We start from the raw sequence: 20709 nt of genomic DNA, 5'->3' as shown, positions 1-20709 counted from the left end.
GACCTCTTATTTCTGTACAATGATATTGAGTACTAATTGGCAAAAACTGCTCTACGTCCCTTTTGAATTTCTGTGTTATTAGGACGTTTCTGTCAGTATGCAATTCGTTTTTTTTTTTTGCTTTGTGTGCCTAGTGCTGGTTGACAAGGACCACAGCCCCAAGTGGAGTCCATCCACACTGAAGGAGGTCTCAGAACAGAGTGTGGAGGACTGCTTCTCGTCTCTGGGGGACCGTGACCTCAAGCTGTAAGGACACCTCAATAGATTATAACAAGGGGTCAAGGGACATCACTTCCCGCTCATGAGGCCTTCTCATAGGAAGCATCCTAGTTGCCTAAATTTGTTTCCTTCCCTTGTATCCTTTCCTTCATGGCCACTCATCAGAATCCATATTCTCACTGAGAGCTTTATCGTTGAGATAAGCCACCACCTTCACCCATCAGTGGTCATATAGTTGGAGAGGAGACAAAGAAAGGAAGCTACTCTAGAGTAGTCGGTCACAGCCATCAGACATGGTACGCCAGTCACTGTGGCCTATCACAACAGCAGGACTTTGGCAAGACCACACCCCAGTGCTGTGCCCATTTTGCAATGCATTTTTAAACTAATTGAATGGACTCTTCAAGTATGACTTCTCAAAAGCTAGCATCAGGCTAAAAGGCTAAAGTTTGATGGATACCAGACCAGTTCTATAGACATTGAGTCAGACGATATGTACAGTATCTCCATTGTCGGTACAGTTGGCGGTGCCAAGAAACAAATGTTTGTTTCGGTGAGAAGCTGGGTAAGGAAGAGGTTCTGTCCTGTTTGAAGTGTCATATAATTTGGGAGAGTACTGTCAGGTGGTTATTATGGCCCTTGTTGAGTGTCATAATGTCCTGTTTATGACTGTCTTTCAGTCAGTCTGTCTCTCCAGTACATTTCCTATGGATTCAATCAAATGCACATTGCTGGAAGCCCGGACTGGGAAAACACCATGTTAAAATGTGCAGACTAATTTCTACCTAATTTGGATTTTTATGATTTTGCAGTGCTTTGTCATTTTTCTGCAGTGTGTCTTCGACTGAATCTGGCCTTTTTGCGTTTCTCTGTACCCAGCTCAAATCATTCATTATATGAAATCCCATTCGCAGCACTCAAACCCTCAGCACACAGTTAAGAGCTCTTACAGGCTCCCAGAGAGAAATTAGGTCAGTGGCTGAAAGACCCACCACAAAGTTTGCTAAGTAAACAATGAACCAGCGTAAACACTCTCCTAGAGCACACAGGCTCAGTAATTATCTTGGCTTCAGAGATAAGCTTTTAAGGTTTAGGATTTGCCCTTCAAAAGTCACCAGCCAGGTGTCATTCTTAATGCCTTTTAGCTTTGTCATGTAGCTGGAGTGATCACTCGGCGTTGCATTTTCATTGCATTACTGTATGGCAAAGGCCAGAAGTTCTCAATTCATTGTGCGCTCTTCAGTATCCAATTCAATGGATACAATTTCCCAACTAATAGCTGTAAAAAATCTCTTGTATAAGAAATATGTTGATAAAGATGTGTATGGAAACCTGATTTGTAAAAATTGTCATTTGATTTAATTGTTTGAAGTCATCGTTGATAAAAGCATAATTATGTTGTGCCTGCCTATGTAACTACACAGAACAAAAATATAAACGGAAAGTGCTGGTCCCATGTTTCGTGAGCTAAAATAAAAGATCACAAATGTTCCAAATGCACAAAAAGCTTATTTCTCTAAAATACTGTGTACAAATTTGTTTACATGCATGTTAGTGAGCATTGTGTCCTTTCTCAAGATAATCCCATCTACATGACAGGTGTGGCATATCAAGAAGCTGATCATTACACAGGTGCACCTTGTGCTGGGGACAATAAAAGGCCACTCTAAAATGTGCACTTTTATCATGCAACACAATGCAACAGGTGTCTCAAGTTTTGAGGGAACGTGCAATTGGCATGCTGACTGCAGGAATATCCAACTGAAGGGCCTCCCAAGTGGTGCAGCGGTCTAAGGCACTGCATCGAGGTGCTAGAGGCGTCACTACAGACCAGTGTTCGATCCTAGGCTGTCACAATTGGCCCAGCGTCATCTGGGTTAGGGGAGGGTTTGGCCTGCCAGGATGTCTTTGTCCCATCGTGCTCTAGCAACTTGTTGTGGCGGGCCGGGCACATGCACACTGACTTCGGTCGCCAGCTATACGTTGTTTCATAGAACGCATGGCTCTCGACCTTCGCCTCTCCCGAGTCCATATGGGAGTTGCAGCGATGGGAGAAGACTGTAACTACGAATTTGGATATCACGAAAAAGGTGTAAAAAGTATTAAAAGGAATGTTCACTGGAGCTGTTTCCAGAGAATTGAATCATTTTAGAGAATTTGGCAATACGTCCAACCGGCCTCACCCACAGACCACTTGTAACCACTCCAGCCCAGGACCTCCACATCCGGCTTCTTCACCTGTGGGATCATCAAAAATCTTAGAAATTGTTGCGTTTTATATTTGAGTATTAATTACCTAGGGACACTTACTGTAAAATGAGACCCAGTTGGATATTCCATTTCTAAAGTGGAATGTTTATTTTTTTATTTCACCTTTATTTAACCAGGTAAGCCAGTTGAGAACAAGTTCTCATTTGCAACTGCGACCTGGCCAAGATAAAGCATAGCAATAAACAAAACATACAATCAATAAAACAGTAGAGAAAAGTCTATATACAGTGTTAAACATCAGCTTTGAATACAAAGCCTGTAGCATTGAGCTCCTCAAGCAGGGTTCCCCAAATATTATTTGTCCCGCCAAAGCCCCCCAAATGAATTATGGATATTTCTTTCATAATTAAAAAACAATCTTGGACCTGAGATTCAAAAAGTATCAAATGCAATGTCCCAAGAAAAAAGTGACACTACCTAAATAATGCAAAAGTTACATTTTAACTTAATGAGGAGGCCAAATGCAGGAGACCATTTTGTTGTTCTGAAACATAAAGCTGCAACCGCAGCGCAATCAATAGGTGAACAGCGCCTGGTGCTGAAAATATAGCTAACTTGTTATGCAAGTGGCACCCAGCAACAGATGTAGAACAACTACACCAGTTGAGTAATTCATTTCAACAATAATCTTCATTTTAATTTGACTTAACAAGCTGACTTGCCTAGTTAAATAAAGGTTAAATAAATAAAAAACAAGAGGGCTTAATTGGAGTCTATTTCCTCCGAGCCAAGGTCTACGTAAAATAACTCGGCCTACCTCAGCCAGTTATGTGACTTAAAAGCATCTTTCTCACAGCCTAGTAGGACTTTTTAAATTTAATTTATTAGGCCTACTTCAAATTGCAACTGGCCAAAAAGGTAGCGTTCTACATAAAACAGTCATTTAAAGGAAAAAAAGGCAATGTCTGTGTCTGAATGTCTGTATCGGGAGTCTCGGCATAACCTGCTCCTGTTACAAAATGAACAGAAAATACTGTCAGCATGAGCCCTAAAATAGCCATGAATAAGCACTAACAATAATAATCACAATAATGTTAGTAGCCTATATGACTATTTATTAAGTACAAAGTTACTTACTGTTTTCTATGAGCTTGCTACCCAAAACACGCACAAGGCCTCGGCACTCCTGAGTGCATCCGATTTGTCTCGACGTCTGGAATTCAATCAGCTCAGTTAGAATTGCAGCCTCATCCAGCGAGGGCATCGTTTTCTTAGCGAGGGAGGAGAATTATCCACCTGGGCGGACTGTGAAAGGATCACATACAAACGCAATGATAAACCTTGGGCCCGCTGTTGTAATTCATCTGGTGGAGAAGTTGTCCCTCAGGTGCTTGATGAAATCTTCCATCACCTCTGAAAATGCTGTGGCCTGGTCCCTCTGCCTGTCGTTTCTTCAGTGTGATGAAGTGCAGTAGCCTTCCAGATGAACTCGAGCTTCCTAGTAAAGGCCTCAACTTTTCCCACCGTGTCCACGACTGTTGTCCCTCTTCAATTGCAGATTTAACCAGTATAAGTGACAGAATATGTCAGCCAAAAACAAGCAACATTAGAGAGGGAATTCCTTTAATTTCCAGAATACAAAGTTGGTCACTGCCCTCATTTAGCTTTTTCTGAGAAAATCCACAACCTGGTCATGCAGCTCACAGAATCGTTGTGAAGCAGGAGATGCAGAGTCAACTAGCCTGTACCCCTGCACACAGACTCGGTACTGGTGCCCCCTGTATATACTGTAGCCTCGTTATTGTTATTCTTATTGTGTTACTTTTTATTATTACTTTTTATTTTAGCCTTGGTTAATATTTCTTCTTCTTGAACTGCACCTGTTGGTTAAGGGCTTGTAAATAAGCATTTCACGGTAAAGTCTCCACTTGTATTAGGCGCATGTGGCAAACAAGGTTTGATTTTATTTGATCATCATGGGTGGCCTCTGATTCTGTCACAAGCTTGTGGAAAAGACAGTGTTAGGTGCCTGATGTCCCCCTGATAAAGTTGATCATGAGTATGACTTTATCCATCCCAGCTCAGCGTTTCGTCTGGCACACAGCACACACTGATGGATGAGACAATGCACGCCATTCATTTTTGGGGCGATTTCCTTCAACCTGCTGACCAGGCCTCTGTGTCTGACCACCACAGCAGGAGCCCCTTCAAGTAAACACAAAGTTGACGTTTTCGAAATGACAGGCCATGCTGCGTAAACAATTCCTCCAGCTTTGTGAATAGGATGTCCCTGGTGGTGTGTCCTTTGAGGGAATCAGTGCCAGTAGCTCTTCTTTAAAGTTATTTCCATGAAAATAACAGACATACAGTGGCAAGAAAAAGTATGTGAACCCTTTGGAATGACCTGAATTTCTGCGTAAATTGGTCATTAAATTTGATCTGATCTTCATCTAAGTCACAACAATAGAAGTGTGCTTAAACTAATAACACATTGTATTTGTCTTGTGTATATTGAATACATAATTTAAACATTCACAGTGTAGGTTGGAAAAAGTATGTGAACCCCTAGGCTAGTGACTTCTCCAAAAGCTAATTGGAGTCAACTAACCTGGATTACAATCATTGAGATGAGATAGGCAATGTTGTTTAAGAGCTGCCTTGCCCTATAAAAAACACTCACAAAATGTGAGTTTGCTATTCACAAGAAGCATTGCCTGATGTGAACCATGCCATGAACAAAATAGATCTCAGGAGACCTAATATTTAGAATTGTTGACTTGCATAAAGCTGGAAAGGGTTACAAAAGTATCTCTAAAAGCCTTTATGTTCATCAGTCCACGGTAAAACAAATTGTCTATAAATGGAGAAAGTTCAGTGCTGTTGCTGCTCTCCCTAGTAGTGGATGTCCTGCAAAGATGACTGCAAGAGCACAGCGCAGAATTCTCAATGAGGTTAAAAATGTTGACATAAAAAAAAGTAGTGGACTACATTAGGCTACATTCAGTAGACCTGTTTTTCCCCACCAATCAAAGCACAGAGAAATGGACTAAGAATAATAATTGAATAGAGACATTGGTGATTTTATGTGCTTAATCAGATCTAAATTATTGTTATTGTCACTGAATTATGTATTAATCCGACTTGTTAATGTTGTTCTGTTCAATTTGTAGTGTAGGCCTATTAATTGTGCTAATATTATATGTTAATTATGTTCTGGCTTGCCGACTATTGGCTCAGAATTGTTTTGGGCCCGAGACTAAACCTAGTTGACGAACCCTGTCCTAAAGCTTCTGAGCCACTATATCAAAGCTTGTTGGCGTGATCCATTAATTCCATTAAGTAATTTAGACGACATCTAGACCTGACCGTCTATCAGCTAATGTAACGGTTAAATAAATGTTACAGGGACATAATACAGATGCAGAGGGAGTTGTTCGATCTGGATAGGCAAGGGTTGCCCACATGATGAAATCTCAGTTTAAACCGTAAGTAGTGGATATTCAGACGGCAGCTCCAAAGGTTAAGGTTAGACAATAGCTATATGGGAATTGAAATTGGTTGAGGTTAGATTCCAGCCGTCCTAAGTGTGTCAAGCCATTCTCAAATGCGAATACAGTGTTGCAGGGGAGGCTGGTGGGAGAAGCTAAAAGAGGACGAGCTCATTGTAATGGAATGAGCCCGTCCTCCTATAGCTCCTCCCACTGCCACCTCTGCAGTGTTGAGATCTGATAAAACGAGACTAGGGTAAGGGTTAGGATCATTATTGGATAATAACCTTGGCTGATGCTCAGGATCACTAGCCCCATTTATACAGGGTGCTAGCTGGCATCCTGTGTCCTGATCTTGCCCACATTCTGATTGTGCCCACATTTAAAAAAAGTTGTAGACAATTAAAATAACTAATTGTGATCAGATCTTCCCGACCATTTCGGAAGTAGTTGGGATGAATTGATTGGTTGGATGGATTAAATAGATGTTTTTCTCTCACCCATCTACACATAATACCCCATAATGACAGTGAAATTGTGTTTTAGACATTTTAGATAAAAAATAAAAAAATAAATACAGAAATATCTTTTGCATATGTATTCTCAACCCTGAGTTAACATGTTAGAATTAGCATTGGCAGCGATTACAGCTGTGAGTCTTTCTGGGTAAGTCTCTAAGAGCTTTGCACACATGTATTGTACAATATTTGCCCATTATTTTCAAAATTCTTCTAACTCTGTCAAATTAGTTGTTGATCATTGCTAGTCAACCATTTTCAAGTCTTGCCATATATTTTTAAGCAGATTTAAGTCAAAACTAACTTAGCCACTCAGGAACATTAACTGTCTTCTTGGTAAGCAACTCCAGGTTTTAGGTTCTTGTCCTGCTGAAAGGTGAATTAATCTCCCACTGTCTAGCGGAACACAGACTGAACCAGGTTTTCCTCTAGGATTTTGCCTGTGCTTAGATCCATTCCGTTTATTTTTTATCCTGAAAAACTCCCCAGTCCTTATTGATTACAAGCATACCCATAACATGATGCAGCTACCACTATGCTTGAATATATGGAGTGGTACTCAGTAATGTGTTGTATTGGATTTGCCCTAAACATAACACTTTATATTCAGGCCAAAAAAGTTAATTGCTTAGCCACATTTTTTGCAGTTTTACTATAATGCCTTGTTGCAAACTTGATGCATGTTATGGAGTATTTGTATTCTGTACAAGCTTCCTTCTTTTCACTCTGTCAATTAGGTTTGTATTGTGCAGTAACTATAGTGTTGTTGATCCTTCTGTTTTTTTCCTATCACAGCCATTAAACTCTGTAACTGTTTTAAAGTCACCATTGGCCTCATGGTGAAATCCCTGAGCAGTTTCCTTCCTCTCCGGCAACTCAATTAAGGACGTCAGGATCTTTGTAGTGACTGGGGTGTATTGATACACCATCCAAAGTGTAATTAATAACTTGCTCAAAGGGATATTTAAACAGTTTTTTTTTACCAATAGGTGCACTTCTTTGCGAGGGATTGGAAAACATCCCTGGTCTTTGTGGTTGAATCTGTGTTTGAAATTCACTGCTCGAATGAGAGACCTTACAATATCTGTATGTGTGGAGTACAGAGATGAGGTAGTCATTCAAAAATCATGTTAAACACTATTATTGCACACAGTGACTATATGCAACTTATTATGGAACTTGTTCAGCACATTTTTACTCCTGAATGTATTTAGGTTTGCCATAACAAAAGGGTTGAATACTTATTGACACAAGACATTTTCGTTCATTTAGCTAAACATGATTCCACTTTAATATTATGGAGTACTGTGTGTAGGCCAGTAACACAAAAAAAAATGTTGAAAAAGTTGAGGGGTGTGGCGAATACTTTCTGAAGGCACTGTATAATATTTTAAAGGCACAGTGCATTCAAAATGACGTTTTTCTGTGTTTTATATCATATTGTACAACAGCTAATGAAGCTAACGTTGTAAAAGTGTGATTTTTTTTTCATCAGTTTTTTCCTGATAGTTGCTAGTTGAAGATGCAATCTACACAGGACCTTCTAATCAACATTTGCATGGGTGGGAGTTTGGGCTTTCCATGATGACGTCACCATGCGGTAAATTGGTTAATAAATTGGTCCAAACCTCTCTGCCCATAACAGCTAGTTATCAGTTTCCCCTCCCACTCAGACCACTCCCAGACAGTCCTTTTAACATTCTCGCTTTTATTTTATCAGGTAAGTTGACTGAACACATCCTCATTTACAGCAACGACCTGGAGAATTGTTACACGGGGGAGGATTGGGAAAGAACAAGCCAATAGGAAGCTGGGGATGATTAGTTGGCGATGATGGTATGAGGGTCAGATTGGAAATTTAGCAAGGACACCGGGGTTGACACTCCTACTCTTAACGATAACTCTCATCCAAAAGACGGCACCCTACACAGGGCAATGTCCCCTATCACTGCCCTGGGATCTCCTTACACCAGAGGAAAGAGTACCTCCTACTGGCCCTCCAATGCCATTTCCAGCAGCATCTGGTCTCCCATCCAAGGACACTTTGCTTAGCTGCAGAGGCAAGCCAACAGGGGGATGCATGGTGCTTGAGAAATTTAATTTTTATGGAAATCTATTACAGTAAGGTACTTAAATTGTTATCCAGAAATAACCCCCCCCCCCCAAAAAAATCCGCCAATGCCCTTTCTCAAGAAAAGAGATGAAGTCACTTAAATAATGGTAGAAGGCATAGATTTCAGCTTTATTGTCGTCACATTTTTGTCATTGATTTATTTACAGACCTGTACAGTGCTGCAGGTTAAATGGTATATGATATAAATATAGATGAGTCCTTAGACACTGGGGGGAAAAGAAGCATTAGGATCTCCCAACATACTTTTTTTTGCCCATAATCAAACTAAAGGCTTGACTGGAAGACTGATGTTACAAGATGTAAGTCTTCCCGACATTGAAATATTTAGAAGGAAGGAATCCAGGTATATCTTGTTTGTACATACTTTGGTATACCTTTGTGTTTCTGTCAAGCTGTAAGCATTGTGAACTGCGACATTGACCATCATTATACAAAGCATTTGAATTCTGTGTTCGACATAGCTTCAAAGGCAGGGTAGCCTAGTGGTTAGAGCGTTGGACTAGTAACCGAAAATTTGCAAGTTCAAATCCCCGGGCTGACAAGGTACAAATCTGTCCTTCTGCCCCTGAACAGGCAGTTAACCCACTGTTCCTAGGCTGTCATTGAAAATAAGAATTTGTTCTTAACTGACTTGCCTAGTTAAATAATGATACAACAAATAAAAGGCAGAGATAATGCCTCTACCATAGAAGGCTATCACTAGTTTATTATGATGATAGGGGCTTGATATATGGCATGCAGTGTCTCCTGCATAGTAAAACGACGTGTATCAACCAATTCATCCGATTGAAAATCAAGCTTGATGGATTTTTTTTGTTTGATTTCATTATGTTTTTTGCAGCTTGATCTGTAAAATTGTTAACATTAGCTGAGGCAATAACAACAGTGATCTGTCCAGTTCTTAGATTGATTTAGGAATACAGAAAAAAGTTGTCACCGCTAAGCCTTTCAATTTGTTTACATAATTGAATGGGTTCAAGAGATTCATCTTCCAACCCAGATTAGTGAAAATGATGTTATATATTTGTTGCTTTTAACTGTAATGGATTTTTGGGTGTAGCATTTGAGGCACACCACTACCATTTCCTTTACTGAGCATACCTAATGGCTTAGCAGCCGAATCTTACTTGAGATGCACACGTCAAACCTCCTTAGCCGGTGAAATAATGTCTACTTGTTCTTTGTGGTGTGTATACAATGGCACCCTGATTTAATGCTTTGTGAAATGTACCATGTTGCCCAGCCTTGACTCATCCGCCATTTAAAGCTTCTTGAACATCAGTTGTGGTATGGTAGGAACTGACCTGCCATGACTGACTAAAACCCACTGATATGACCTATCTTATAAATGCCATACGAAAGCCCATCAAGCGTATTGTGCTTGTACTACCATTCATTAAGGACTTTGACAGTTGTTCTCCTTTTCCAAACAACTCAACTCTCCATTGTGCTTATGTGTGCCTATGGCCTGTTAAACTAGCATTGTACTATTTTAAGAAGCCAATTTGCTCTCAATAAAAATACCATGGCCTTGGAGAGTTGCATATTTGTGCTGTAAATTCTATGGGGCGGATGGCAGCAGTTCCTCATTATGTAGAACACAGTGTGTTAAAACCAGGGTGCATGGCCCAAGACATTTTGGCGAAAGCAAAATGTATTTGTGAACCCAGAACTCGTTTTGTGTACAAAAGCCAAGTCTTAGTAAAAGTGTGTCAATCCATGCTCGTGTCCTGATTTCCTCGAGGCATTGGGGACTTAGCCAGCCCTCAGGGATGTCCTATTGTCAATGGCATTCAAATTCATAGAATGGGAGGGTGCTGAACCTCTGTAAAACATTCCTAAACATAGCCGCAGGAAGTAGGGATGCTGAGGGTGCTGCAGCACCCCCTGATAAATCGAAAAAACATCCTTAGTGAACTTGGCCTTTATTACTCCTATATGAGTGGTCAAAAATACTCATCAGCACCCCCAACCCAAAACATCTTCCCACGGCCATGTTCGTAGAGCATCATTTCATCAAAGTGACCATTGTCAGGCCCTTGGTTGCTGCAGCTCGTTGTTGTACATGCATAATGGGTAGGTGGGCAGGATGAATAATGAGCTCTCCTTTGTTGGTCGACCACAGACCCTCTGGGATGCCATTATCCAAGAACCCTGAACTGGGAGCTTCTGTCTGGGCAGACAGATGGAGAGGGAGGCATGTACCTGCTGACTCCAACAAAAAATCTCAAGTGAAAAACATTGGCCATTTGAGGTGCTAATAAATAACTTCCTACATCGGACCTGCTATTTGGCCGCAGGATGGCACGCAATCAAGCGGAAACGATAGATATTCACTGAAAGGCAGAACCGGGTCATTTTCAAAGCAGAATTCAATGATACTCTTCTGCTTTATCGGCCCCCAAGACAAAGATATCACACACCCCAGCTCGAAACTCTCATCATCTAGCTAACGATGGAGACAAGCACATGGTCTGGATTGAAAATGAGAGGATTAACCAAGGTCTTTGTCCAAGTATGAATTAAACAGAAAAATGGCTTTGGACCATAGAATGGCATCAACATCTTGCATCAGCTAGTAGATCTTCGTAGTGTATTGTTTCAACCTGAAGGAGATTGATGTCTGTCTGTCTGTCTGTTGGGCATCCAGTAGTCCTCTTTTCCCCAGAGGTTCAAGGTGAATCCCATAACAGAAATAACACTCTCTGGCAATGCCTCTCCAGTAGACCGATGCCCCCCCCCCCCCCTCATGGCACATCACACTCAATGTAGGGGATGTCAATGTAGCGGCTGTCCACCTCCAACCACTGCTGCACGGCCCGGGCCACTATCTCCTCGGACAGCCGCTGGGCATACTCCAGCAGAATGGGGTCCACCCGGGCAGAGTCGTCCGCGGACCCCGTCTCATTGTGGACCAGCAGCGCGTTCTCGCCCTGCCACTTCCCAGGATTGCCGTCCGCCTTCACCGAGTTGGCGTACTGGATCGGATCGCTCTTCTTGGATTTGACGCATCCCATTATATAAATAATGGAGCATTGATCTCAGAGAGGAGGGGAGAGAGGTGGTGGTGAAGGAGGAATGTACCGGAGGGGGGCTTGGCCCCTGGTTAAGAAGCGACGGCTAGGAAGCCGATTCTTGTCTGAACTGAGCTGCGCTGAAATAGTCCAGACAGTCAGCCATGCTCCGATGCTGTCCTACTTATATCTTCCCCTGTGCTGTAGGGAGAGAGAAGAGGGAAAGGATTTCAGTTATTTACTTTCCATCAGAATCTGCCTAAAATTACCAAATGGCAGAGGAAAGACTTGAGAGGCCTACTATTTAGACAGTGACTTAGCATCATTACCCCTGTTACCACACAGCAACAGTAGCTACAGGTAACTGCCAAAATAAAGGAAAACACTAACACAAAGTTGCTGACTCGTGGTGTCTTTAATGCACCTTGGCTTACATAGATTTTATGCTCATCAAACCATTCAGTGACCACTCGTGCCCTGTGGATGTGGGCATTGTCATCCTATGGGGGCATAACCACAGTAGCCAAAAATAATGGCCTGCCTAGAATTGGTATACATGACCCTAAGCATTATGGGATGTGAATTTCTTAATTGTGTGGATGACGGATCACCACCTCAAGCTGAACCTCGGCAAGACGGAACTGCTCTTCCTCGCGGGGAAGGACTGCCCGTTCCATGATCTCGCCATCACGGTTGACAACTCCATTGTGTCCTCCTCCCAGAGCGCTAAGAACCTTGGCGTGATCCTGGACAACACCCTGTCGTTCTCAACTAACATCAAGGCGGTGGCCCGTTCCTGTAGGTTCATGCTCTACAACATCCGCAGAGTACGACCCTGCCTCACACAGGAAGCGGCGCAGGTCCTAATCCAGGCACTTGTCATCTCCCGTCTGGATTACTGCAACTCGCTGTTGGCTGGGCTCCCTGCCTGTGCCATTAAACCCCTACAACTCATCCAGAACGCCGCAGCCCGTCTGGTGTTCAACCTTCCCAAGTTCTCTCACGTCACCCCGCTCCTCCGCTCTCTCCACTGGCTTCCAGTTGAAGCTCGCATCCGCTACAAGACCATGGTGCTTGCCTACGGAGCTGTGAGGGGAACGGCACCGCAGTACCTCCAGGCTCTGATCAGGCCCTACACCCAAACAAGGGCACTGCGTTCATCCACCTCTGGCCTGCTCGCCTCCCTACCACTGAGGAAGTACAGTTCCCGCTCAGCCCAGTCAAAACTGTTCGCTGCTCTGGCCCCCCAATGGTGGAACAAACTCCCTCACGACGCCAGGACAGCGGAGTCAATCACCACCTTCCGGAGACACCTGAAACCCCACCTCTTTAAGGAATACCTAGGATAGGATAAAGTAATCCTTCTCACCCCCCCCTTAAATGATTTAGATGCACTATTGTAAAGTGGCTGTTCCACTGGATGTCATAAGGTGAATTCACCAATTTGTAAGTCGCTCTGGATAAGAGCGTCTGCCAAATGACTTAAATGTAAATGTTAATTAACTCAGGAACCACACCTTTGTGGCAGCACTTGCTTTCAATGCACTTTGTATCCCTAATTTACTTAAGTGTTTCCATGGCAGTTCCCTGTATCTACTAGCACACGAAGCCTAGACTAGGCAGTTGTAGTGAACTTTGGGGAAACGGTGAGTCTATGACATGTGCTATTTGGGCTTACAGTAGTTATTTTGAACCTAATTTGTATGTATTACCCATGATCTTGTTGTTTGTATCCTCAGTCTTCATAAATAGACCACGTGACTCTGGATTGAACGCACAAAGCACTGCTGTTATTTGCTGTAGTCTCCATCTGTCCTGGTGTGTGTTGCCTCAGTCCTGGCTGATCCAGATTCACAGCGGCGGGCGTGTGATTATTTATTTTAGACCGAGCAGCACACTATTATATCATCCTGTTCATCTCTCACATAGGATGAGCCTTTTTACTGAAGTTGCAAAATGATGCCACTGTAGCTTATGCATTTTGACAAGAGGCTACTGCTTATCTAACTACAGTGCTGAGCCATAAAACGTCAACCAGATTTTTGTTGTTGTTACATATACACATCATTTCACATTGTGGGAAAATAGGATATTGTCTGTCCCATATATCTCAAGCATGTCACTCTAGCCCTGATAATCATGGGAAGCGACCCTTGAACCCCCCCTCACCTTTAACTATAACCCACCTTTATTGAACTAATAAAGGCATATGTGGAAGAATGTCACTATTCAAATGTGAACATAAAAGGTCCAGGAGAAATACTTGCCCGGATGGAGGAAGGGCGAAATAAATGGTTGTCCACGTTGTAAATAGGCTTCTAAGAATTCTTACAAGAGCGTATTTATGTTCAATGTACCATATGTTTAGAGGTAGCGTCTAGTCCATTTCATACAGTTACCAGAAAAATAGGTACATTGAATATTGCTGAAGCGTGGGATAGGCAGCCTACCTTCAAAAAGACTCTTGGAAAAGTAGGACTGGATGAGTTTCCCTCCATGAATATCAAATTCATCCCGTAGGAAAACGCATCGTTTTATCTTGAACGACACGTTTCAATAAAGACGTCTCATACATCCACACGGTTTGTGAACCGAAATCACCAAACGTGCCGCCTCTCGGACTGTATCTACTCCGTCTCCTTATCAAACCGCCGAATATGCGTCCAAGGCTTGAACATGAAACTTGGAATGCAGCGACCACATTGGTCAGGTTTCTCTCTCAGCACGAAATTTCCACCAAGTTACCAAACTGGACATTCAATGTTCCACCATACCACATTGTGCAGTAATCCCACTAAATACAAACATCGATTTAATTAAACTCTCACATCCTGGAATAGTCGTACATGGAGGACGATACCTTATTCTTACCATCATTCTACTGGAGATTCTACATAAATCATCGTTGAAAGTGTTGCCTGTTTGACTCAACGTTCTGAAGGCAGTTAGTAAACTGTAGAACGGGTTGTGGAGATAAATTGTGCGCGTTCACACGGGTTACTGTTACTTGTAGAATATCACCCTCTTGTGGCGCATGGTGGCTCCATGCTTGACTCCTCCGTGACTATTGACATGTTTAAAGTAAGGAATACAGTCAGTTGTTTCTATAATGCTATCTACCTATAGATTATATTCCTGTCTCTTGCCTTTGATGGACGTGTACCCACGATTAGCTTCCTTGTATCAAAGTGTTCTAAGGCTACTAATGCGCCTGTCGAGAGGTCTGATTCATTATGGCACGAGGTATATTAGCGAGCTTTCCCAATAGCCACTGCAGTCGCACTGTGTCAGATTTTAAGTTATGAGTTATCGGATATGTTCAAAACCAATTGGTGTCATTAAAAAAATATATATGACGCATTCGTAAAACAGTAAAACTCATTGGACGAGTGTGCGTAAAACGGTATAATGTACATTAGTTAAATTTGTTTATGTTTTTGTAAATACAGTATGGTATATTTTCTTTCGCATAAGGGTTCCAGTCTCAAATTCGATAACGATAATAGGCTATAAATAAACCATTAATTGACCTAACATAGTGCCATGCCATTCATATTGCTGCGTAAAATGTGCATAACGTGGGCAATTTGATTGACTCTTGTGAGCCATACACATCTTCTAAATGCCGGTTGCATTGATCTAAATTAGAATCCATATGTTAATGTTTATTTGTGAAGGAAAATAATATCTCTTAACCTGTGCGTAATTTTGCAACTGTTGTTGATTAACCGCATGATGGCACTAAACGTCTGGACTAAAAAGCTTTCGTAAATAGTAAGCGCAAACACCTCAAGACAACAATATCCTGTAGCCTATAGATTAATACAGTATCGTAGGCCTACAGAAGAGCCCATTTCGCCATAAATGTTCAATGCAATAGTATCTATCCTATAGCCTATTGATAAAAGTATTTAGCATTTGGAAACAAGTTTAGAAAGAAGTAGGTCTACTCCATGTAGCCTATATCAATATAGACTAACGAGTGGTTCCTGTTATATTTGTATATTAATATACCTTACATTTTCGAGAGAAACAGATTTAGAGAGTTAGGCAAACAAACTGGTCATATAACTAACCGATCGCAATGAAGGGAAGTCATAACACCGATTCATTTGAACCCTGTCGCGTTGATGGGATGAGCGGAAAAAAACGCCTTTTCTCAGTGGCGTTCCTATGGTGACAGGTTTGCGGATTTAAATGTATGCAATTAATCAATATAACCGCATCCGTAATTTGATTTGACCATTTGCAGAACTGTCTTTGATTGATAGTGTAGTTGTCTCAAAACTATTCCGAACCTTGCCATACCTCTTCTTAGGGTCGACAGAAAAATACAGTTGATGTCTGTCCGTTAAATTCATTGTTGCCAGCCCAACCAATCGTCGATTTTGACGACACAAAAGAGAGGCCAAAGTTGCAGTATAAAAAGGGCTGACGAATTAAAGTATGCCACCTATCAGTGTAGAGCCTGATTTTAAACACAGGCAACTCTGTAGTCCGTCTTCACGCAAATACATATTCACTTTTGGATATTTTTTTATAGCAAACTCCGCACCTTAGATAATGAATCTGATGCGGGTTCTAATTTATCTGAGTTTTATGGTTGCTTTCGGTCCAATGGGTCTTGGTGATCAAACGGCGCACCACCAATCCCCGGCCACGGATGACGGTGAGCAGTGCTCAACATGCGAGGTCCGACAGCAGATCAAAAACATGAGATTACACGCCATCAAGTCACAAATTCTTAGCAAACTGCGACTCAAGCACGCGCCCAATATTAGCCGAGATGTTGTCAAGCAGCTCTTGCCCAAGGCACCACCTTTGCAGAAACTTCTTGACCAGTATGATGTACTTGGAGATGACAATAAGGATGGACTTATGGAAGAAGATGATGAACATGCCATCACAGAAACAATCATGACAATGGCCACTGAACGTAAGTTGTATATGCTATTATTCAATGCAACACTATGTCTCAATATAATAACGTTGAAAAGGCACCAGAGCTCAGATGTTTTTTACGCATGGGGCACAGTGCGCAACTTCATGTCTGATCCCGTATTAGCCTTCTTGCACCACTATGTTGGAAATAGGTTGACATTTCATAGGAATTATTAATGATTTGTTTGACTTGAAACAAATATATAACTTTTACGTCCGAGCCGAGTTCCATCTTACATGGTGCTAGTGGCTCTGGTGTTGAGTGTGGCGGTTCTAAAACTATATAGGCTATATTGGAAGATACCCTGAAGATGACACATTGCTGAGTGTTTTATAGTTTATCAATGTGTCATGATATTGCAACTTTAAATATATATATTGAATGTGGTTTTCCAAGGGGTTTCGGTAACGAAAACACAATTGTGAATTGTGTTACATAGAACCGCAAAAAAAGCAGTCATTTAATTTAGAAATGTAGTTTAATTGAGAAAATAGATAAGACATTTGCATATTATAATTCAAGTTCTAATTTTTCTTCTCCAGCCGAATCCATCGTCCAAGTCGATGGGAAACCCAAGTGTTGCTTTTTCTCCTTCAATTCGAAGATTCAGGCGAACCGCATAGTTCAGGCACAGCTATGGGTGCACCTTCAGCCACCTGACGAAGTCACCACCGTGTTCCTGCAAATCTCCCGCCTGATCCCTGTCACGGACGGGGGCAGGAACATACAGATCCGGTCTCTAAAGATCGACGTGAATGCAGGAGTCAGCTCTTGGCAGAGTATCGACGTGAAACAAGTGTTGTCGGTGTGGCTGCGGCAACCGGACACGAATTGGGGGATCGAGATTAATGCGTTGGACTCAAAGGGAAATGATCTGGCCGTTACCTCAGCTGAAGCCGGAGAAGGACTGGTGAGTTTAGATTTATCTCCCATCGAAGCAATTTACAAATAGGTTCGTAGTTTATCCTCGTGGGATCTATGGGAAGTAATCCATAACCAATTTAGTCATGCATAATAATGCAATATCCACATTTAACACCCTTGGCAAGAGAGAGCAAATTCATGTTTGTGTCAAATTGTAACCAGACTAATTTAGAACCAGGGCTTCAAATACCAGTTGTTTATTATCCATACCTGCTGATCAGAGGGGTTTTGGCACTCTGTGGATTTGCTCTCATGTGCTCATATTTAAAAAAATATCTTAGAAGCTTTAATATAAACACACATACCTACCATACCCAACATACCACATACCTAATATCCTGTGACAGAATATTTGACCTTGCCACCAATAATCTCATGTCCTATCACCTGGTTACATAAAAATTCACATTGTTCACATGGCCAGAACTTCCAGAAGTCTTCTGTGTGACTGTGCTAATCAGAGGAATTTCCTACAGCCTCTGTTATCACACACACACACACACACACACACACACACACACACACACACACACACACACACACACACACACACACACACACACACACACACACACACACACACACACACATTTAATGGAGAAGGGTGGGGTTTGCAGACAGCTGGCACCCATTTGTGGTGCAATTAGAATACTTTTTACCAAACCAAGCATCAAAGTGAGTGTTTAAAAATGCAATCATTTCAGTGGCACCAAAGTATCACAACACCCAAGTTTGAGACCTTGATGTAAAGGATCAGCAATATTAGATTGGAGTAACAAACTCCAATGTGTTTCCTAATGTGTCACGTTTCTGTATTGTGCCCTCACAGCAACCCTTCATGGAGGTGAAGATTTCGGAGGGCCCGAAGCGCTCCAGGAGAGATTCGGGCCTGGACTGTGATGAGAACTCCCCCGAGTCCCGCTGCTGCCGGTACCCCCTCACAGTGGACTTTGAAGACTTTGGCTGGGACTGGATTATTGCCCCCAAGCGCTACAAGGCCAACTACTGCTCTGGTGAGTGCGAGTACATGCACCTGCAGAAGTACCCCCACACCCACCTGGTGAACAAGGCTAACCCCCGGGGCACCGCAGGGCCCTGCTGCACCCCCACCAAGATGTCCCCCATCAACATGCTCTACTTCAACCGCAAAGAGCAGATCATCTACGGCAAGATCCCATCCATGGTGGTGGACCGCTGCGGCTGCTCGTGAGCGAGAGTTCTGCTGGGGAAGGGGAGGGGCTTAGCCAGGGTCTCCACCCTGGACTTTGGGACAGATCCATCCATCACTACCAGTGCTTTCTGCAGAACACAGTGCAATAGAGCCACAATAGCGGCTAAAGAAACACCTGTCCATTCGCTGAGCAGGCTTCAACCACGGACATGTCTCGTTAGTTTTTTTCATTTTCATTTTCTTCTCTCCTCCAATCACATGTTCGCCCCACAATGGCCTAAAGTCACAAGGATGTAGGAACACAATGCCTGTTGGACTTGACATGGACTCACACCAGACCTAGGTTCAAATAGTATTTGTTTTTTTTCTTCAAATACTTTAACGTTTAATGGAGAAGGGTGGGGTTTGCACTTTGGGGAATAATCCATTGGTTCCATTGAACCAGGCAAGCTCAATCAAGTGCAGCTTAAGTATTGGAAATAAAACAAATACTTTTTAAACCCAGGTCTGACACACATAGACTAATCCCCCAACCCCCCAAGCTTTTACAGCGTACGTTTAACTATCGGTGTGATAATCATATAAGCAATGTTTGAGAGTGAAACCGGGAATCCTCAAGGACTTTTGAAAGGGCTTGGAAAACTATAGCTGAGGACTCAGTCTGAACTGGCCTTCATGCACAATGCCATAAACACCATATACACACACAGCAACAGTGCATTCTTATTCAACTTTTAATCATAGCTTTACCACCATTCAACTGCCTGAACTGCCCTACTCACTTGAATTATTCTTATTGTAAATCAACATTACTGGACAGGAGGACTTGAATCGGAAGCACAATGAATGCAGTCTACACATTGAGATGTGTTTAAGACAGAGAAATATATATTTGAATGTTAAAACCACGTTTAAACTCTGTCTTACAAATAACACAGTTTGCACTATGGCAAACCAATAGAAAGAATTGGTTGCTACAAAAGTTGTAAAAACTGATTTTGATACGTTTGCTAATTTGTATTGTATATGCCATTGTTTCCATTAGCAGTTGCCTTTCTAAACCACTGTTAGTAAATGTATAAGACCACAAACTAGCAAGAAAACGTTACAATAGCGACTGTATACCTGTTTAACAAATAAAGGTGCTTGCTTATATGTTAAGTTCAGTTATTTCATACAATAACTTGGTAATGGTATTTCAATGCACAAGGAATACTAGAGATGTGAATGCATTCTAAACAATGTGCTCTTTCAGCAATGTGTTCTGACTGACACAAGTGCCATGTGGAATCATATAGAGGTCATTTATAACATTCCTGTTTGTGTGCATTTGGTCACAAGCCTCAGTCATGTAAATCCAATCATAAGATGAAGGTTCTCGTAATAAACACAACGATACTAATTTATCCATACGGTTCCAATTCACATCCAATAGACGTGGTACATTATAGACAGCAACATAGTTCATTATTTTCGGCCCCAAATAGGGCTCAAACTTACAATGTTCTGCACAGCACAACTTATAGCCAGCTGTCTAAGCCATCAGGGCAAAAGACAGGTCTGTCATTCCATGAGTGACAATTGGCTTTAGATCTCATGGATGGGGACATCACTGATACACTCCGGCCAACATGCTACGGGCAGGTTTCTCATCCACTACACAGACAATTTAGTCAAAGAGCGCAAGCCCCAAAACCATCCCATCCATGAGTGTGCCCAGGCTAAGGAACAGCATGGCTCTTACCATACCCGTTCAAATGATTGGAACAACATGGTGCCTTTCAGCTGACCAATCACGCAGACCCAGTCACACCTGGTGTTACCATTTCGTTTCCTCATCAAAACAACATAAAATAAGCCGAGTGGTCTGGATAACGTACAGTGGGATTCAAAATTATTGACAGCCTTGATAAAGATGAGTACAAATTAGCATATAAAATAAGTAGTTAAAAGATTGAGCTATATTGTAGGCTCCCAAAAAATATTTTATACTAGTACAATTTTATATTAGAAACTTGGTCTCAGGTGGATCTTCCAGCACAATAATCACAAGCACACATCAGAATCCACAAATAAATGCTTAATTGA

The 20709-nt window shown here is 42.0% G+C and overlaps 3 protein-coding genes across 6 annotated transcripts in view; 2 read left to right on the top strand and 1 right to left on the bottom strand.

The window, feature by feature from the left end:
- Nucleotides 1-1550, top strand: part of hibch (3-hydroxyisobutyryl-CoA hydrolase) — a 51597-nt gene extending 50047 nt beyond the window's left edge. Inside the window, exon 14 of the mRNA XM_064944974.1 lies at nt 135-1550. Within this exon, the coding sequence (XP_064801046.1) occupies nt 135-250 (116 nt within the window). The 3' untranslated portion in view covers nt 251-1550. The remainder of the gene's footprint in view (nt 1-134) is intronic.
- A 7101-nt stretch (nt 1551-8651) lies between these two features.
- On the bottom strand, nt 8652-14562 carry LOC135519739 (small membrane A-kinase anchor protein-like). Of its 4 annotated transcripts, none has more exons than XM_064944968.1 (2): nt 14035-14562; nt 8652-11785 (listed from the first exon to the last, which is right to left on the bottom strand). In XM_064944968.1, exon 2 carries the CDS (start codon nt 11585-11587, stop codon nt 11318-11320), a length of 270 nt encoding a protein of 89 aa, XP_064801040.1. In that variant the 5' UTR covers nt 11588-11785; nt 14035-14562; the 3' UTR covers nt 8652-11317. The 4 variants fall into 4 exon arrangements, with proteins under 4 accessions (XP_064801040.1, XP_064801042.1, XP_064801041.1 ...); XM_064944970.1 differs by having other exon boundaries at nt 14445-14562; XM_064944969.1 differs by having other exon boundaries at nt 14456-14551.
- Nucleotides 14563-16019: 1457 nt separating this feature from the next.
- On the top strand, nt 16020-19776 carry LOC135519738 (growth/differentiation factor 8-like). Its single transcript, XM_064944967.1, has 3 exons — nt 16020-16520; nt 17069-17436; nt 18280-19776. The coding sequence occupies exons 1-3, from the start codon at nt 16148-16150 to the stop codon at nt 18658-18660; spliced, it is 1122 nt and encodes a 373-aa protein (XP_064801039.1). The 5' UTR covers nt 16020-16147; the 3' UTR covers nt 18661-19776.
- The last annotated feature ends 933 nt before the right edge of the window (nt 19777-20709 follow it).

Source organism: Oncorhynchus masou, chromosome 29 (assembly GCF_036934945.1).
Source record: "Oncorhynchus masou masou isolate Uvic2021 chromosome 29, UVic_Omas_1.1, whole genome shotgun sequence".
Lineage (NCBI taxonomy): Eukaryota > Metazoa > Chordata > Actinopteri > Salmoniformes > Salmonidae > Oncorhynchus > Oncorhynchus masou.
Note: the sequence above shows the minus strand (reverse complement) of the source record. Positions and strands in the feature narration are given on the sequence as shown.